General features: G+C 35.9%; 1 protein-coding gene across 1 annotated transcript; it reads left to right on the top strand.

Annotated features, from left to right (window-relative positions):
• The first annotated feature begins 550 nt into the window (after nt 1–550).
• LOC139116134 (TAF5-like RNA polymerase II p300/CBP-associated factor-associated factor 65 kDa subunit 5L) lies at nt 551–19,717 on the top strand. Its single transcript, XM_070678677.1, has 14 exons — nt 551–711; nt 3,675–3,793; nt 4,367–4,445; nt 5,213–5,291; nt 5,935–6,064; nt 8,088–8,206; nt 8,700–8,904; nt 12,235–12,411; nt 13,474–13,580; nt 14,058–14,251; nt 14,757–14,868; nt 17,538–17,594; nt 18,106–18,286; nt 19,404–19,717. Exons 1-14 carry the CDS (start codon nt 643–645, stop codon nt 19,522–19,524), a joined length of 1,749 nt encoding a protein of 582 aa, XP_070534778.1. The 5' UTR covers nt 551–642; the 3' UTR covers nt 19,525–19,717.
• Nucleotides 19,718–21,213: the final 1,496 nt, after the last annotated feature.

Below are 21,213 nucleotides of genomic sequence, written 5' to 3'. Positions count from 1 at the left end.
GGATCATCTATCTTAATGGGACAAAATATGACGGTGACAGATTTCTGACACTGACCGTGTGATTTCATATGAAATTTACGACCCACCATGCTTCAAGCAAACAATTTTTAAGGATATTACAATTACACATGCCCTGCATTAACTCAAAGCACGTGAAAATCAAGTTATCATTCGATGAGCTGTAATACCGGCTCGTTAGTTCGAGAATAAAAAGAATAAAATAGGCCTAAATGATTAAGTTTCCTCAGGATTGCTCATTCATCTTTAGGCCTAAACGCTTCTGAAAGCCAAGGCACAGTGAAAGTTGGTTTTTGTTAACCCCAGCGCTGGGTTTTGTTACCCTGAGAAATGTTACATTTATTGCTATTTTAGAACAACAACAATTTAAAAAGTTAAGTCTCGTTTAATTTAGACGGTAAATAGTAATATGTACAAACAGACCGGGAGCGCTACCGATGGAATCGATCTAACACGCCACTTGGTGGCGCTGTAAATATCGCTTGACCTTTCAACTTTAAACATTAAACAAGGCTGGCGCCTGTCCCTGTCACCGACCGCCGTTATTACTTGAATTGTGTGAAAATCTGCGTCTCAGAGCACTTTTCCACATGAAGACCAGTTGATCGAACACGCAAATACATTATGAAGAGAGTTTCAGGTGAAGATATAGCATCAGTTGTGGTTAATTACCTGAAAAAGCGTCAGTTTACGGTTAGTATGACTTCTACCTCCATCCATGGATGCACGAACGTGAACGCCACTACATCGTACGTACCAATGTATACAACATGTACAAAGTGACAATGGCATCCGTGCGGTAGGGACATGATGTACTATGGATGTCTCTTTTTACTATCCATGCTTGTACCGACACAGTTCTTACATTTTGAGATATTCTTGACTGTACTGTATCGTAGACCGTCTTGTTATTTGTAGATTCAGTAGAAACACTCACAGTCGTCCGTTTGCATCAGACATGCACGGCGGATAGCTGCTGTACAGTAGCTTGTAGTTCTGCGTGGTAGGGCCGTGTTACTACTGTTAGTACTGTTTAAAACCGGCCATGGCTGTAGACCTCCCACCACAGTAGTGGGAGACTTACTGCCAATAACTTGACCCTGCCACGCAGACTCTCAGAGCTAAGTAGCTCAAAGTTTTTTGGGGGACGAATTCCCGTGTTCAAGTTGCCATAACCGCTAACATGGACGTATGATTTGTTTTTAGTTTTTAGTCAACAAGAATGCACAAAAACATGAAAACAACATAAGAATGCACACAGAGATAATGCACAGCAGTATTGCTTTAGTGTTTTTGTATAGCAACAGTTCCGTGGTTTGACTTTTAGTGCAGCAATGCACAGTTTCGACAGCTTAATATAATAGTGACATATGTGTACAGTTCTGAATGGAATGTTAGTGTCAGTTATTTTGTTTACAGTTCTGTTTTATACAGCACTGTGTTATGCACTATCGTCGCGTATTTTTGCATTTATTTTTTCATTTTATTTCCTCGTGAGCAGAAAAACAGGTTGACGTGGTGGGTCTGAGTTGACACGCGCGAGGATGAAAAACAACTTTTTTATTTTTAGCTACTATAGACTATAGTCTATAGAAGCTATTGGGATGGGTATCCGTCCGGCGTCTGTCGTCAGTCTGTATGTATGTATGTATGTATGTATGTATGTATGTATGTCCGTTTGTGAGGCGTCCGTCCACTCAAATATCTTGAGAACCGCAGTACTTACTGATTTGATATTTGTTGTGTAGATGAAAAATATGATTTTGAGAAACTAATTTTTTAATTTTTTGATATTGTTGAAATATGCAAATTAACGCCAAAAAAGGCGTTTTTGATAAAAAATCTTCTTTTTCATAACCGCTGGTCAGACAGCTTTGTTATTTGGTATACAGGTCCCTAGGGATAACCCAACTTAGATTTGTTAAATTGTGATGAAATATGCAAATGTGTTTTTTAAGGAATTTTTTTGTCATTTTTGGTCAAAATTTGACTTACATTGTATGTAATTGTTGTACTGTATAAACCCTATCAATTCACCCAGAAAAAAATAATTAATATGATTTTAAATAACTGAATTAATTAGGAAATCATCAAAGCCAAAATAATTTTATTGTAAAATTATTAGAAAGTTCCACTTTTTTGACAGTTCATCGTAAAATGCTTACCATCTTGGAGGATTAAAACATGTAGAGGCAACTTTCCTGAATCCAACTTTGACATATTCTGAACTGTCATTTATTGTGCCCTGTATGTTATCTAAAGGAAATTGCTCATAATAGTTTGTCATGATAGGGTGGTCAAATAAATAGAGATAGAGAAAGTTCTAATTTCCATTTATGGTTGACTTGGTAAGGATAAAGTAAAATTACTTTTTGAGGAAAAAAATAGAGTGGTCAATTGAAAGAGTGGTCAAAGTGATAGGGTTTTTATGGTAAAGCTGGGCTGTAAGATTCCTCATGTGCTATTTATAGCATTATGCAATCTGTGTAAACAGTGCAATGAAAGTGTTACATGATTCCTTATAATGCTTTTGATGACCTTGAACTTCTTAAGTTTCAAACATTTGTCTCTTCTGTGTGCTTTCTCTGATTACCTACAGGCTCAACTTATTCAACAGAACTTATTTGCCATGTTAATTTGAGAGTTAAAATGTGCTTGGTTAATAGGATGAAAATACAGATAAAGATAACCAGCTGAAGATTCTTTATAACCTGACAGATATGCTGTTTTTTATGACGTAAAGGAATTAAGGAATTTTTTTCCATTTTTGGTCAGGCCATCCTGAAATGAGCTATCAAAGATATCCACCTTCTTCATCAATACATGTGTCACAAAAGGTTATTCTCTACATAACAAAGCAGAGCTCTGTCAACTGTTGGGTCGCTTGTATTTTCAAAACCGCTGGTCAGACAGCTTTAATATTTGGTTTACAGGTCCCTAGGATGACCTTAGTGAGATAATTTCATACAGTCAGGAAATACTTAATTTTGTATGATGTCTATAGTAGCTTCAGGGACTTTGGCCCTTATGTTTACTGTCCTTATGATGAAGCAAGCCATCCAATAGAGAACTTACATGTACATACAGCAGTAAGGATAATTGTTCAAACAAAAGCGAGGTTTGTACAACAGAGTCAGTGATGATTTGTATAGGGCAGTTCACAAATCACATCATTGTTCTATCAATAATATGACAAATTTAACTTACATATTTGGAAACCATACATGAAATAACAGACTGTGGACATCATAAAAAAACTATGACTGCTTAGACTACCAGCTCCAACAAAAGCATCAAATGCAACACTATAGTATTTGTCAGAATTTTCTGGCAGCAGTGTCATGTGTCGTCTGCATGCTGCTACATGTATATTTAGTAAAATGCCTCCAACATAGACCCTCAAGAAAAACGAGGGTCTATGCTACAACCATGAACAGCCCTGTTATGACAAACATTTGCCATACAACAAGCTATTCAGTGTAATTACATATACACTGTGTCTCTGCTTTCAAGAAAGAGCAGAAATACTGTACTTAAGTAAATTAGATTTACATGAAATGAGAGAAAAAGAGCTTGAATAAAGATAGTACATGTGGATCTGTCTTGGACAACTACATTTTCTAAATATCTGATTCTGATGTTAACCTTCATTACAGGATAGTGAACAGTCCTGCAAGAAGGAAATGAAACCATCTAATTTCATCACTGACATGGCAGGCGATGTTACCATGGGAATGGAGACAAGTGTAACAAACACTGTTTCATACACAACTTGGTAAGTGTGTACCTAAGACATCATATGTAAATAGCAGTAGGTATAAAGAATTGTAGTGATAACATGTTTAAATTAAATGAATAAGTAAATGAATAAAATAAATAAATAAAAAATAATAATTTTAGCATTTTTTCCGCTGAGGCTAGGGTTCATAGGTACATGTTAGGAATTAACCCCTGTAATATTGCTGTTGTTCACTGGAATGGGTACTTGGATTCACCAAAAGGGATGAAATGATAGGCTATCCAAGTAGTCTATTGCTTGTTGACAAAATGTCTGTATTTATTTATCAGATTTTCATGGACAGTGCCTAAGTAGATATCATTTTCATCAGACTTTTTGGCTGTCAAAGCTGTTCCATGTTTTACTTCAGTTGAAACAAAATCTTGCACTTCCTCATATCAGAACACTCTCCATACATAACGCTGCATGATATTCCATTTTGGTCTGAAAGTGAAGTAAGCTCATCCACCACAACACCGGAAAATGTCAATGAAATTGACCCAACAAATCTCATAAAAAGAGAAAGAAAGAAATATTTATTGTCCAATGTTTGTATTTTGTCATTTGCAGTGAACATGATCCAGAACTGTACGATACTCACTATTCTAAATTCCAAGACTTTGTTGAAGGAGCTGTTAAAGAATACAAAGTAAGTTACAATGTAATCTACCTGTCATTACAATCTAAGATATTTTAATATTTTGTCATAAGAGTGAACCATTTGTTGGTATGACCAGATTCAGTCATACATCATGTATATGTAGAAAGCATATATTTGCAGACAGTGTTAAGTTTTCTGTATTTCAAAATTTGCTCTGCCTTTTGATATAAAAATGATTACAAAAATATCAAACAACATGCTCATATTATGAGTAGCTTCCAGCATTTCCAGAATTTCAATGTACTGACATCATCTGACTTGTGTACAAGAAGAACCAAACACTTGCTGTCCTTGAATTTGTTTACACTTGATAGAAATATGCTGATTTCATACAATCATGCAGATTTCTCTGAAATTTTGGGCATGTTAATATTTAAAACCAAGGGTTAGTACAATCATGATACAAATCCTACATAGTACGGTAGTATTTAAAGGCACTGTTGGCGATCCCTGGGATCGTCTTTGTTCTAGTCTGTAAGAGGATTATGGAGGTGTGATAGCCTTTTGTTTTCCATTGAAATTGTAATCTGGTGGGTAAATTTTCTGATGAGACAATCTGGTGCCAACACAGGCCTTTATTTAACAGATCTCACTAATAATTCTTTGAGTCAAGCAGTGTATCACATCCTTAAGTTGATAGGTTCTTTGTTTGAAATTTTGGCATTTTAGAGTCAAAAGTGTGCTGACCTCTTTTGATGACACTTCAGAAATAGTTTATCAGTGTTTGTTCTTATTTTGTTGTTGTTTGTTTACAGACAGAGTTAGTTGCACTGCTGTACCCATTGTTTGTTCATCTCTACATTGAAATGATATGTCAAGGTCACAAAGCAGCAGGTAGGTCAAGGATAAAACACTGTCTGATAATGATATGGCAACACTGGATTTTAATCTTCAATGAAGTGTCTTTGCACCACCATGGTTATGAATCTTGTGTAAATGAAATACCAACATGTTGTGTACATATGCACTTTTTTGCAACATTTGAATGTGTGATGACAGTAACAGAATAGGATGCCATGATCAGTTGATCATACCATTTTCCTGTCTGACCCATCACTTACCATTCTGCCAAGTCTGCAGTAAGTGGTAAGGAGTCAGAACCTATTTTCACAAACTTTGCTGGTCTCATTTATAAAAAAAAAGTGATGCTCAGCTTTGCAGTTTGATCACCCATCAAACCCAACCTAAAGAATATGTGCGGCACTGGACTTGGTGCTATTACATAGAGACATAAATGATATTTCACTGCCTTGGCAGGCTAATTGTCCATGGGTACCCTTAAAATGAATAGAATACAGACAGCGGATATATAAGAAAAGATCAGTGGGCATATCACATCATAACATGTGCCCTTTGAAGGCAAAATCAAAGCCACACTGTAGAAGCATTTATTGTTTGATTCGGTCATAGATGTACAGTTGTTCACTGACGACCACAAAGTTCATTTAACTCTTTATTTGCATAATTCTTTTGACAGGCAATGATTTTCTGTACAAGTACCAAGGCCAGTTTCTTGATGAGCCGGATCAAAAAGAATTGATTGACAATCTGTGTGGAGTTATACAAATTAATGATATTCTCTGTAAACCTATTGTCAAGAACTTCAGGTATTGTATGTCTGTCCATGTTACATACTTATGAAAATGAAGAGAAATTATACAAATGGCACGAGCACTGTGCAAATCCTATACTCTTGCAATTGTACATTTCAACTGCTTTATCAGGTTTTCTATGCCATCAAAACTTTAAGCACTGTAGATAGAAGTGACCGAGAACTACTTTCTAGGATACAACTCTTCGTTATGAAAAGATTTTAAAAATGCTTTGTGTAGACTTGTTGAGTACATGTATTCAGGTTTGTTTTGATCTTTTCTCAATCTACATATAAATACATCAAGACTTGTCATTTAAGGTGTACCATATCAATCAGATCCTAAGTACATTTATCCTTGCACAAAATAAAGTAATGGATTGAAACAGCAATAATTCTTGGAAAATACAGTTTTCATATATTACCCTTAGGTGATTCAACTATTACTTTGCATATGCCACTGACTGCAAACAAAATGGACTCTCACAAGAGTGGCACACTGATATTTTGGTATTCAAAAGCAAATAAGATCACAGTGTTAAAAAAGTACAAAGTTTCAAGTCATATTGCAGTGTAAAGTCCTGTTAAAAAACAAGGGTTCAGTCCTAAAATCAAATAGATTGGAATTAAATCTGTAAAATATTTCTCTACTTTTGGTGTTTAGGACAAAGGACGTCAGAGCTAATGATTGAAATGTCTATTGATCATGAGAAAAAATGTACAAAAATATTCAATGTGTATTTCAAATGCATTTCTATATTGGTTCCTACCATTTTATCCCAATTTTGTAGTGTACCAGGAATACCTTTACCACATAAAATTAACTGTACCAAAATCTGTTGCCGATAGCAGCAAGCAAGAGGAGGAGGAGATGAAGAACTTATTTGATGGAAAAACGTTTTTCTTCATCAGAACATAAGAGATACATCATTTAAAAAGATAATCGTCAACTTTCTCAATCATTTCACAAAAGCAGTGAACACTTAGGGAGTCATACTAGTCGTAGGGTTAACCCTTTGCACTCTGCCCCCCTGGTACTCTATGACGTCATCGGACATTTCTGTCCGAGCCGAGTTCAAAGGGTTAAGGCATGATTACAGAAGGACCATAGTTAAGGTTAGAACATACAATGATGGGGCCCCCGAGGAAAATGCTGTGAAAGTTTTTGTCATGCCTTCATTTCTGCTACTTTTGATACCTCAACTGTTTTGCATTTAAATGTTTCATATTAAATCAAATATGAGTAATTTCTAATTCTGAGTAAACTTATGCAATTTATTAAAAATCAAGCAAGGAAATGTAGAAGCCTTAATGATCTCTCTTCAAATTAAATGTGTGTGGAATTGTTTGTGAAGCAGGTACTTTTGAGTTCAAGTGATGAAATAAGAGACAGTTGCTATAGTAGCTATCTCTACTTAACATTTCTCAACAAAATGATGTGTATCGCGAACTTTATCAACTGAAAAATATGATATTATATTATTGCCTGAATACATGGGTTGATGTGCCCAAGAGCAGGTGACAATGTGCCTGACGCCAGGAGTGCAAATTGTCTCCTGCTGTGAGGGCACATAAACCCGTGTATTCATGCAAGCCTATATGATATTTAGTTACATGCAGGGCATTTTCAAACTTTTACCATTATTGACCAGCATCAAACAGATTTAAAAAGAAGTCAAAATAGCAGTGCACGCATTGATATAGCGTTAAGTGTCTGCTTTGGCGTCAAAAATGTCGAAGGGTTTCACTGGACCGGGTGCGCGCATTAATATTTTACATCTACATGTAGCGTTAGGTGTCTACATTGATGTTGAAAACATTGAAGGGCTCCACTGGACCGGGTAACCATGGAAACCGGTCAGTACATTGTTCACCGGCCCGCTAATTCCCTGGATGTTCCTATTCAAATCAATGCACTGATTTGCACTCACATCGAGGCATGTAATGAATTTAAATGGGGTTTTAGCATTTTTTATCAGCCAAATCATGTCCAAATTGTTCAAAACTTTAATTCATGTTTTGTGTTTTCATTTTCACAGAGAAAGTAAATACACAATCAACATATCTGAATCAACATTGCAGTATTTGTTGAGGTTTCTACAAAGTGATGATAACACGCTGCTTCTGAAAATGTTAAATACTTACATCAAATTAGATGGTAAGTGTTTTCAAATTCTTGAAAAGCTCATCCAGTCTGGTCAGTTTAGGTTTGTTTTTTTTTCAGATGATCGGCTCATCTACAGTCAGCCTCAGATTCATCAGAAATGAATAAATAATGAAAAGAGATATAGGGACAGCAGTTATTAAATTGAAAATCATTCTGTATAAACCGTTTCCTCACAGAGTGACATAGCTTTGAGCTGAGACATAGGACACAACCAGGATTATGTGACTAATTTTCAGTCTTCTTGTATCAAGCAATTTCTGTGAAGCTTGCCTAGTGGTGTACGGTCAATTTTTAACTGCCTGTGTAAGTTAAAACAGTCAAGAGATTAGTTTGATACTGTGCAAAATTTACTCTTTCAGTAATAATACACTGGAGTATAAGGTTTTGGTTGTACTACAGAGTCAAAAGTCAAAGGTCATTATCAGCTGTCAAGGTTGATACATTGTACTGTCACTAATGGAAGATTTGTATTTTGACATTTCAGTCAATGGTTTACAAAATGGGCAGTTTGACCTCCAGGAGGATGGTAATCCTGACAACGCTGTATCCATGGAAACAGAAGCCGCCAAAAAGAAATCTTCAAGTTCCGTTACTCTGAGGTCCTTGAAAGAGTGTATACAGAAAGTACGAGAGGGTCCACCATCATTGTCATCCATTCTTTATTACAGTTTGATCAATACTTATCAAGGGTGAGTTTGTAATCATTTAATCATTTGAATTACTCCATGACAGAACTGCAACATGCACCTGTATGTTAGTCCATGTACGGTAGATATGTTAAGTTTTCAGATAAGACATTATATGCTACAAGAATATTCCGTCTTATTGTTGACTCAATTCTTATTTCTAGAGAAAGATGTACCCATGTACCAGTAAATGTTTAAAAAGTACACAATGGGTGATGTCATATTTTAGTTAAAGATCACTCAAGAATTGTCCACTTTCCAACATAGTGTACAGTGCCAGAATTCTCTTGAATACCAAGTCACACAAAAAACTGGTTCATGTGTTGTCCTTGGAGTTAGCTTTTCTAAAGAGAGACATTTCATCATGAGATATTCCAGACTTATTTGATGTCCTGTTGCCTTGTGTACTTGTACATCGAAAACTCAATTGTAAAGTGATGCTGTCCATACTGTGTTAAAATGGTGAAGATACACACATCATAAATTTCAAATACACCCATGATGAAGCCTACTTGATGCAGTCAGGAATTCTGCTTGCATAAACACAAAACAGACTCTGCCAAGGGTGGTACATGAGAGTTTACAATTGGCACAAGATTGATACACTGTATGTAAAGCACACTGCAACAGTAAAGCGAGTACCGACACAAATTGCTTGTGTAAATCTACTTTTTGAAAAACAATATTTAACAAACTGAGCTATTTCTACATCATAGGTGTAAGTTGTCTTTCCTGCCTGCTTGTGTTTTAAGGAGCAATGGGCTCTCCAGTAGCTTTGAATCAGATCATGTTAAGTCTAAAATGACTTTAATACAGGATCATGGAATATATAAACAGTAAATTTGAGCAAACTATGAGAGATACAAGAATTGAATATATGAATATTAAATAATTATGGAGTTTTCACTAAGGTTTAAAGAAGCAATATTTGTATAGAAGGAAAAGTATCATACATTAGTTGTGATTAAGTAATTTAGAGCTCCGAGGGATCACTACATTCATAAAATTCCAATAAAATTTCAGATTTCCCATGTTTTTGTGGTTACAGAGAAATTGAAAAGTACGCACTCTCCTAAAGTTGTAACTACAAAGGTAGCACATGTCAAAACTCCAGCTTGTAGTGATCTTTAGCGAATACAAAATATCAAGCAGTACGAGTGAAAACACTATGAATTTATGTTACATTCTTTTGTTCATGTAAGACTATGGGGAACAAATGAATTCCAATCAAACCTGTGTATGTTGGTCACACAAGCAACCAAGAACAAGTAACCATTACAAGCGGGTGGCCTTTGTATAGACGGTAGAAAAGATTATAACAGCAACGATAAAGTTCAATATCAGAAATGTTTTGAAAGTCATGAATGTTTTGACAGAAGTCAGCAGCAAGGGAGGGTAGATGTAAGTCAATAGAGAGAGGGCCTTGTCACTGATGAGTGATTCAGAGTCAGATATGCTGACCATTATACAGAGGTTTCGTATCAAATTAAAGCAATGACATGTGGCCAATGACCACATAATAGGGGTCACTGTTCTGTGAATTACAATGGGACTGCCACAAAGTGACAACTGTAGGGAGGTGACCGGTTTGTAAAGGCAATAACCACTTAAACATGTTTGACTGTAATGGGTGTGCCAAGTCCCTGGGACTCAGATTTTCCATTGTAATATCTGCATGTAAAGTACATTTTGGTGTGTGGATGTCAATTCCAAGTGTACTGGTCTGTGTACAGTAGATAACTTACTATTCTCTGGCATAGTGCAGTTGAGGACAAAGTCTTTTCTCTATGTACAAAGTACAATACATGTAGCTGGTGCTATGCCAAAATGATTAATGAATCAATAATATTGACACAGATACTTTATAATGCCATACATGAGTACGTATTGTTACAGTAACACATACCGGTATTCCAGACCTTTGAAGCTCAGGGTCTACTGCATGCATATGCCAGGGCTTAAAACACCCAGGTGAACTCTGCGCTATGCACATGATGCAGGTAGATTGCCAATCCAATGAGCATACTGTACATGTTGAAAATAATACAGCATATACTGTATTCTTACCTGTTCTTGAAATGTCCTATCAACATACCTTTTGTTGTCTCCGCTGGGAAAAAGCACACATTTAACTTTTATTTCAAATTAAAATAAATTGGTTGAGTGACAAAGAGATCTTAGAGAAATTCCAAAACAAACACGAAAAGTGGATGTACATGATGTAATATATTGTTAGCTCATATTTGGTTTTATATATAAATACCGAAAAGAGCTTATTAGCTCATATTTGGTTTTATATGTAAATAACAAAAAGAGCTTATATGATGAGTCTAAGTGGCGTCTGTATATTTGTGGGTATGTGCGGATGTATGTCCGTCACACACAAAGGCTCCCATACCGCCAAAGCTACCGTCTCAGTATTTGGTGTACAGGTAGATGTAAGGGTTGAGATGTGAATTTGTTCAAATGAACACATCAGTGTCAAAAATGTGCAAATGAGGTAAGAAAAAGTGAAATCTGAAACAGGCTTGAAACAGGCTTACTCCCCTGACTTGAGTCATTTCCTGTCATTGTTTATGAACTGTTATTAACAGACCTGCTCAAACCATAGACAGTAGAGGGGAGGAAGACCGTCTATGGTCAAACTAAGGGGGGCTAGCTGCCTTTCTGCTATGCATGTTGCTAAAGTTCTCCAGTACCTAAAGTTTCAGACCTTAATTACTTTTGTCATTCTTGTTTTTCTGGTTTAAATATTTCTTGTTGTTTTTCTGGTTGTACTGTGCAGAAATCATTGTCATAATATCAACGTAGAATTTTCCTGCACTGAACAGATAGAAACAACATTTATTGTTGATCTTTGGTACCCATACTGGTATGTACCAATTCTGATCAAATGTGAGCGACACCGTATAATTGCGGTATTTTTAAGACTGAATAGTGTCATAAAACACAATAGTCTGTAGATGTATACAGCAAAATTGGGACCCTGTATGTGATAACTGGAGGATGACATAGGATGACATAGAGTAACTTATTGATATAAAGTACATGTGCACACAGTCAGAGTACATTGCAGGTACTGAAAACTACCGTAGTGCATACTAATGCAAACCTTACATGCATGGTGTGCGTGTTGGCAAAAAATTATATTCCAAACACTGTTCACATATAATTACATACAGCTCACCTCTGAAGTAGATGGCATGATAAAAACCATTGATACTCTAGGGAAAGCCTCATCTGTATAGTATGACATATTACGTGTAACACAGCCACTGAAATAGGAACCATGTTCATGCTTAAATGTCAATGCTATGTTCTCATTCTTCACAGACTGAATTGTGTCAACATATCAAAGGACCAAAAGCTGCTATGTGGAGGTTTTGATAATTCCGTGCTTAAACTCTGGAGTTTAACTCCTAAAAAGTTGAAGTCAGCTGAACATGAAGTTGAAATCTCTAAGATACATGTCGCTGGTGACTTCATCAGTGAATCTTATCAAGAAGATAGGTAAGAATGTATGTGTGTTTGTTTTGTGTGTGTCTTACTCGCTGTACATCTTTCTCATCAGAAAATCCTATTCATAAATTTTGATGATTTTCCATCATCTTTGTTCTGTTCTGTAAAATAGTTTTACCCTGTGGAGTGTTCCACTAGTCAAATCAACCTGTACAGTGTGTGTACAGTGTTCAATGTTATTGACAATGAAAACAGAGTTTTAGTCCGGACTAGAATTCATTTATCAACAGTGACATTGCATGTTATACACTGTGTGTTGTCCTTACCAAGGATAATACTTTGCAATTCTACATACTTCAGTGAGATAAAGAAGGAATTGCACTTGATTTCTTGGACAAAAATGACATTGATATTTTAAAAAGTATAGCCATTATCCTGTAAATAACAGAAGGAGAAATGAGCAAAACTTACAATAGCATTGTTTACACCAGCAGTTTTTCCAAATAATACTCTCAGTGATATGCAAGGACATTGTGTGAACATTTTCAGAACATTTTGGCTTTTTTGCAAAGGAAATATAAAAATGAAACACACTCAAAAGTAAAGTCTTGTTTTGTTACTGCATGATGCCAATACTGAAAGTTAGTATTCTACATCAGTGGATCATATACCTGCAAAGAGTAATCCAGTCAGTTTTGGGTTATATCAAAGTACATCCAGTGGTCCTCCAGATAAGCTTGATGTTGTAGTCCTACTTGCAGCATCATCAGACTTCCATTACTACATGTATGGACAGTTCTGCCAGAAAAGTACCGATACTTTTGAATCAGGCGGGCTGCTTATCTGTAAATTTTTGATAAACAAAAGTAGACAACTAGTATGGACAACTGGTCTTTGACGTGATATGGAAAACTGCTACACAGATTTGAGAGTGCTGTATCCCACATCAATATGACAAAGTACAATATCAAAGTACAATCGGTTATTCTGAAAATATCACAGTGTCATAGTTTATAATACCTGTTAAAATATCCATACAGAAATGCTGTTCAAGGTATTCACAATCCATGAATATTTCAGTGATTTTTTGCATATTGAATATCATCATTTCAGGTTTGGAAACGAGAACAAAACACTTCAAGGTCACAGTGGTCCAGTCTATGGAAGTTGTTTTACAAACGATTCTACTTATCTGTTGTCATGTTCTGAAGATACAACCGGTAAGATTTATTTAGTCAACTTTGTCTTTTAACAAGAGTCTATGGATTTTCTTGTGTGATACACCAAAATACAGATTATGGAAAGTTGGCCAATTTCAGTGTCAAAAATATGGAAACAGTTGGTGAGGAATCAAATAGCAGAATGAAACTGTGTCAGCATCCTCTTCAGGATTGTTTTGAAATACTGCCTGCTAATATGTCATTTATTTCAATCAATCAATGAGAACCACTGGTATGCCACACATCACATGACCATCAAGAACGGCACAGCATCTGATCTTGTCTTAAAGTAATAAGGCCCCAGGATGATGTCATTGACTTTTGGCATGCACAGACATTTTTTCTGTCAGTGAAGAGACAGAGACTGAGACAGAGAGACCAGTAATGGCAAGAGAAAGAGAAACAGACACAAGGAGATGCATATTTAGCCTTTTGTAGGATCAATAATATATACTTCTCATTTCATGTATTTTACAGTGAGGTTGTGGAACCTAGAGACTTACACAAATGCAGTTGTCTATAGAGGGCATAGTTTACCTGTATGGGATGTTGATATGAGTGTTGTAGGTGATTATTTCGTGACTGCAAGTCAAGACCACACTGCCAGATTGTGGATTCTCAATAGAAACTATCCACTCAGGGTGTTTGCAGGACACATGGCAGATGTTGATGTAAGTAGATTAGATTTCAGTTGTTTGTTGAAAATCCATAATAAAACTGACTGATCAGGTATTTTAGGTGTCATACTCATTACTTACTAAATTGGTAAAGTAATAGACATTTATCTATTTATTTATGTATTTATTTATAAGTTTGTTCATGTATAAGTATAACATATATATATATATATATATATATATATATATATATATATATATATATATATATATATATATATATATATATATATATATATATATAATATATATATATATATATATATATATTATATATATATGTGTGTGTGTGTGTACCGGTATGTATGTATGTATGTTCATAGGTATGTATGTATACACACAAAAATTATACCCTTATGTATTTATACACACATAAACTACCTGTAAGTTTCAGATTTTCAATTTAATCCTCATTCTACCAGGCTCCATAGACAAACCACAGAAATAACTACAACTTGGGAGAAAGAGGATTAATATTGTTATTTCACCCATCTTTCAGTGTATACGTTACCATCCCAACAGTAACTACATAGCAACAGGTTCCTCAGACAGAACAGTGAGACTGTGGAGTGTACAAGACGGGAAACCTGTCAGGCTGTTCACAGGACACAGGTAAAATATACAGTGTAGTCAATCTTTAAATGAGTATTTATTAGTCCCCACGGACACCGTCCGGGGGGACTTATAGGTTTGGTCATGTCCGTGCGTCCGTGCGTGTGTCCGTGTGTGCGTGCGTGCGTCTGTGCGTCCGTCCGTTCACGCAGATATCTCAGAGACGCCTGGAGCGATTTTGTTCAAACTTGGTTCAAGGATAGTACCCTACCTCATACAGATGCACGTCGATTTGTTTCACAATGCGATCAAATTTGGCCGTGTTAGAGGACTTTTTAGTTTTCACCTCCATAGACCCCCATGTATAAGGCAGTCCATAGACTCCCATGTATAAGCACAGGCGACCCATAAAGTATTACTGAGATTTTCACACTGTTTTCTCTATCATTTTCTCTCCTTTCTTCATGCTCTGACTGATCGGAGTAAAAAATAAATGGTTTATATAACCTAACCTAGCCTCTGCGACTCTTTATTTATTTTACACTCCATTACATGGACGTATATCTCTCATACACACATGCTGTAATTAATTAGTCAACAACTAATTATGCTAATCCGTGGACTTATCAGAGGTTGGTCAACATCGGAAAGATAGTGATGTTAATGAAAAAGGTACCATTCCTATCTTTCGCGATGCTGACCAACCGTAAAATCCCTGATAAGTCCACGGATCCAATTATGTGCATATCTAGTTTTGAGCGAGCCAATAGAGCTAGATGTCTGATTTTTGGTATATAGGGATAACTTAGCAATACAATTTTTTAGACAAAATGTCACGTGACCTCAATGACCTTTGACCTCAAATATACATATTTGTCCATAACTCAGTAACCACAAGTGCTACACCCTTCATATATGGTATGATTGGACACCTTATGACGCCACATATTGTACCTCATTAATTATGTGCATATCTAATTTGAGCGAGCCAATAGAGCTAGATATATGATTTTTGGTATATAGGGATAACTTATCAAGACAATATTTTTTACAAAATGTCACGTGACCTCAGTGACCTTTGACCTCAAATATACATATTTGTCCATAACTCAGTAACCACAAGTGCTACACCCTCCATATTTGGTATGATGGGACACCTTATGACGCCACATATTGTACCTCATTAATTATGTGCATATCTAGTTTTGAGCGAGCCAATAGAGCTTGATGTATGATTTTTGGTATATAGGGATAACTTATCAAGACAATATTCTTTACAAAATATCACGTGACCTCTGTGACCTTTGACCTCAAATATACATATTTGTCCATAACGCAGTAACCACAAGTGCTACACCCTTCATATTTGGTATGATGGGACACCTTATGACGCCACATATTGTACCTCATTAATTATGTGCATATCTAGTTTTGAGCGAGCCAATAGAGCTAGATGTATGATTTTTGGTATATAGGGATAGACTATAGGATAGAAATTGTTTGACAAAATGTCATGTGACCTCGATAACCTTTTACCTAAAATACACGATTATGTCAATAAATAAGTAACCACAAGTGCTATGTCCTTATATTTAGTAGGATGGGAGACCTTATGACAACACATGCTTTACCTCATTAATTATGCCATATATAATTGTGGGCAAGCCAATAGAGCTAGAGGTCTGAATTTTGCATATATGGATAATTAGCAATACAATTTTTTTCAAAATGTCACGTGACCATGATGACCTTTGACCTTGATTATGCATATATATGCATAACTCAGTAACCACAAGTTCTTTACGCTTCAATTTTGATAGGATAATAGACCTTAAGATGTCACATCTTGTACCTCATTTATTATGCGCATATGTATTTCTTGGCTGGCCAATACAGCTAGAAGTCTGATCTTTTTTCCCGATTTAGAACCATAACTTAGACATGCCTCTTGTTTCAAATTGGGAACAATGACATAGACCTATGTGTCCATAGATCTGAACATATACACTCCAGTGATACTTCTTAATGACCACATTTCCCTGCCCCATCAAGACTAATACTCCTATTTCAAGTGGGGACTATGTCATTGTCAATGACTTGTTGTACTAATTGTATAATCTAAATTTCATGATTGTATCTGTGAAAGCTTTAGCAATCATGAGATTAAAGCTCCAGTAGATTTGACTTTTGATGTACTTTCCATTGTTATTGTTCTGTTTTTAGACTACTCTATTCCAAAAATCATATCAAAATACCAAGTGTTCAACTTGTTGACAGGCTGTATGTGTGGAATGTCCAGTGTTTCTGTGTTGTGAACGACTGATTTGCCAAAAGTAGCATTCCATTAAATTGTAAACACTGCCATATATATTTTGCATGTCACATTTTATTTTAGAGAAGAGTAAACTATGTTTGTTTTGTCAAATAAAATAATGAATATGGCATCAAAACTGTAGTTGTGCAGGGCGCCCTCTACGGCATCAAAACTGTGAGGTACTATCAAATAGTTCCAAAATGTCATACTGTGTTCATTTCAAAATGTCACCTAATACAAATTTTTATTTTGTTCTGTGGGACTCAAACACAGTGTTCAGTATATAAACCATCGGAACTACGTACATGTCATTCATGTTTCAATATACTGGTATCAATTGTTTATAAATGAAATTTAACAGACAGTGATGCTGTAGATACTTCATTACTCATCACGATCACTTTTTTCTTTGGCAGGGAAGTGTTTCTTGTCTGGCGTTTTCACCAAATGGTAAATGTCTAGCATCATCAGGTGAGTCTTCAAATCATTTGCATCAGAGATATCTGAGTATGGTTGTCAAAGGCTTCTCAAACGCTGACATTCAAAGAGGACCACACATTTGAGTGTTTTCAGAAATGAAGATGTGACATAAAGTAGTCTCTTTTATGTGTTGCCGAGTGAAGAATTTATATAATTTGAAGGTTGTCATATCATTCTAGAGTTTTGATCAAATAAACGGAATTCATTCTTTTTAATGCTGACATAAAATGAAAATAGTTCTGGATGACTGGCTTGTCACCTCAAAAATGACGCAAAAGTGATTTACTGCTTCAGTTGACTCATAATTATTTTGTCGAAGCCCAGAACAGCAGGAGGAGGTAGGAGTTTTAGGTAAAACTAGAGCAATTAACATTTTTCTCCATTTTGATTGGTACCCCTCACGAGAATTAGTGTAGCTGTGTGGGGCGCCCTCAACGACAACTTATATAATTGTCCCATCTATGATAAAGTTTGTCAGTGATATAATTTCTGCTTTTTTCAGGGGAAGACAGGAAAATCAAGCTTTGGGATCTGAGCAGTGGCAAGTTATTAAAAGAACTCAGAGGGCACATAGACACAGTTTGCAGCCTTAGTTTCAGCAATGATAGTACAATGTTAGCTTCTGGTGGATTGGACAACACAATCCGTATCTGGGATGTTAGACAGTCACTCAGTTCCAGCCAGTAAGTATGAAATCCAGCCAGCCTGGACACTATTAGTCATTTTACACTCATTCGGAAAACTCTGAATTTATCTGAAACTGTGAGCAAAACAAACCCTTGATTAACCAGAAAATTCAAATACCAAACAAAAGTAACTCTAGTGAATGAATAGTTTTGAACCATTTCCTTTGTCTGGATAGATTTTGGCCAGGATGGCTTCCAGGAAAATTTTGTTTCTGGAAGTTAAACAAACTTTAGTGAAAGTCATATGTAAATTCTTCTTTCTTAGTGGTGAAAGTGTTTTTTAATGTCAAGTACAGTTTCTTGTTCTTCTCCCCAAAGTATGGTGAGATACACAGCATACAGCTTGTCAACTCAACCTGTTTATGTGTAAACTACACCGTTATTGTTGACAAGTAAATTCTGGTCCAGAGTAGAATTCAAACATGAACAGTAACAGTGTATTTTACACACATAGATACTGTATTTACAAGCCAAATAGTCAGTGTTTCAAGATGCATTAGGAAGTAAAACAATAACTTGAAATTGACATTCAAAACAAAAATGGTAAAAAAATTATAGTTATCATGGTTATAGCTGCTGGCTAAATTCAAGTAAATATTCTGGAGAGTTCAGTTATTGGACGGTAGTGCTGTATGGTCACTTGTAGAGTACATTAGGATATGACCATAGCTGTAATAGACCTTTTCCTGGTTATCCCATAATGCATTGCTGTGGCTGTATCAGATAGCGTATAAACACTCAAAACATCAAAAAGTACTGATTTTCTGTTGTACAGCACATGAATATTCAAGAATGACACAAATTTGCAATGCAAAAAAAGGCATCATGTATCAATCAGCGACAAAAATATGAGTCGGGGTATACCTGCCATAGTGTTCTATGAGTAACACACCCTGCATTTACCCTATGCTAAAAAGTTCTATGAGTAAGGTACGCTGTGTATACCCTTGTGCACAGTGCATCATGGAACCAGTAAAGAACTATTCTTTTGCACTCTGCTATGATTGACGGGTTGATTTCACTGTCTGTACTTATCTTTTACAACAAATGCTATGACTACGATGACAAGTCTTTGATCATTCACCATGGTTATTTCTTTCCTTTTTTATTTCAGATCAGATTCCAGCACATCATGTGAGATGCTTGGAGCGTTTCCCACCAAATCATCAACTGTACATTACGTCGGCTTTGTTTCATGTAACTTATTATTAGCATCAGGCGCAGTTGTCACGTGATACAGGCATTTTGATGGGCTTTGAAGTTGACCTCCAAGTTTATGTGTGGTGACCTTGATGGTTTTCAAAGTGAAGGTGTTACAGTGACTGTCACCTGGGAACTGTTTGCTGCAGAGTTTAAGTTGTCATCATTGACATCAGTTATGTGGATTTCTGAACTCAAGATTTTCCCTTAATCCAATTCAAGGACAAAACTCAGCTCTTCCTTCATTGTACCTGGAGATTGCAGGAGTGACCACCAAAGCAAGGTCAAAATTTCATACTGTAAAAATTTGCAAGAGGCAAATTTTGACAAGCCTGGGATTTATATTGGGTATCAACAGTTGACACTATAAAAATGGAAACTTCAAAATTTCAACAACATCAACATGACATGTATATGGTAGTTTTTCCGACATTTTGTAAACCAAATCACAAACAGGAGAAATTTTGAATTCCAGGTGTTCAGATCATCAGATGAGTGTGCTAAGGTTTTTCGATGACATTCATCTCACCAAACTGGCACAAACAACCAAACACTGAGCTTGACAGCACATACTTCAGAACTATCATATCTTTCTAATAGCCAGTGATTCTCCAGATGTGTCTTTGTTTTTACCGTTTTCCGGGAACCAAACAGCTACCCTTCTGCCTCTGTTGTGAAGGAAAAAAATCCCTTCAATAGATTATGTTGGTACGACCAAATAGGTCGAAAAAATGCCCTGTGATTTTTATGGACTAATCTATCACAAATGTATATGTGACAACAAAGTTGATGTTGTCGACTTTATTTCAAGATATTCCAGCAGTATTTGAACGATATGAATCAGTCTTATCATGATGTGGAAAGTTCACTGATTCTGCTCAAGAGAGAAAGAAAACTTGTCTTTTATTTTTCCATGATGTCAAATATACTATTTTACTGCAAAGAAGCTGCTTGGCAGAGCCATATGAAAACAGATGCAAATACCGGTATTTCTTAGTACATTGAAATTTCCTTTTTATATTACTGCAGACATTATTTTAAATAAAGATATCTTTGGCATACAGCAGTTGAAAGTTGTTTGCATGTGTTGAACACTCATCAACAAGAAATATATTGTGAAATAACGATGTTAATTGCTCACTACTACACGTGGGTTGTTCAATCCTTTGACCATTGATTTTTCTTTTTGCATGAAAAAATATTAACATTGTTTTGGATGCGCAAAAGACAATTTACCATCGACATCCTGTGGCCAACATTGAGATTAGAGAATGTTGTGGCAATGTTCTTATACAAGCAAAATCTAACCACAACAGCTGATTAAGGTTCATGTTATCATAATCTAACCCATGCATTGGCACAGCTAGTACAATTTCCATATTTATCAACTACCATTGGTATTTTTGTTGTATACAAAATTTGTGCTTATATTAGTTGGGTATTAAAGCCTTAATAGCGGCAAATTTTATGCATTCATGATTTTATTTTCAAACCAAAGTTGGTTGATGTAAGTTTGCTCACTGAAGGACATGTATAGAAGTATCACTGCTGGCTGATTTGGACCATGGCTACATTTTTTAACAGGTATAATAATAAACGGGTGCTGCACTCATACAATGGTGCCCCCTCGGAAAAGTACAAAACATACATTATTTTAATTGTGCACACACACATCATGATCACAAAAGAAACACGCATGATGCCATTTACTTGAATGCACAACA

This window comes from Ptychodera flava, chromosome 17, assembly GCF_041260155.1.
Source record: "Ptychodera flava strain L36383 chromosome 17, AS_Pfla_20210202, whole genome shotgun sequence".
NCBI classification, from domain to species: Eukaryota; Metazoa; Hemichordata; class Enteropneusta; family Ptychoderidae; genus Ptychodera; species Ptychodera flava.
The sequence above is the reverse complement of the archived record's forward strand: the minus strand, read 5'-3'. Positions and strand labels throughout refer to the sequence as shown.

What these genes read in the sequence shown, in the direction of transcription:
- LOC139116134 (XM_070678677.1), top strand. Translation starts at nt 643, where the DNA reads ATGAAGAGAGTTTCAGGTGAAGATATAGCATCAGTTGTGGTTAATTAC. An exon ending in TTGATCAATACTTATCAAGG is followed by an intron (nt 8,905 to 12,234) that starts GTGAGTTTGTAA and finishes CATTCTTCACAG; the next exon opens with ACTGAATTGTGTCAACATAT. An exon ending in TAAATGTCTAGCATCATCAG is followed by an intron (nt 17,595 to 18,105) that starts GTGAGTCTTCAA and finishes TGCTTTTTTCAG; the next exon opens with GGGAAGACAGGAAAATCAAG.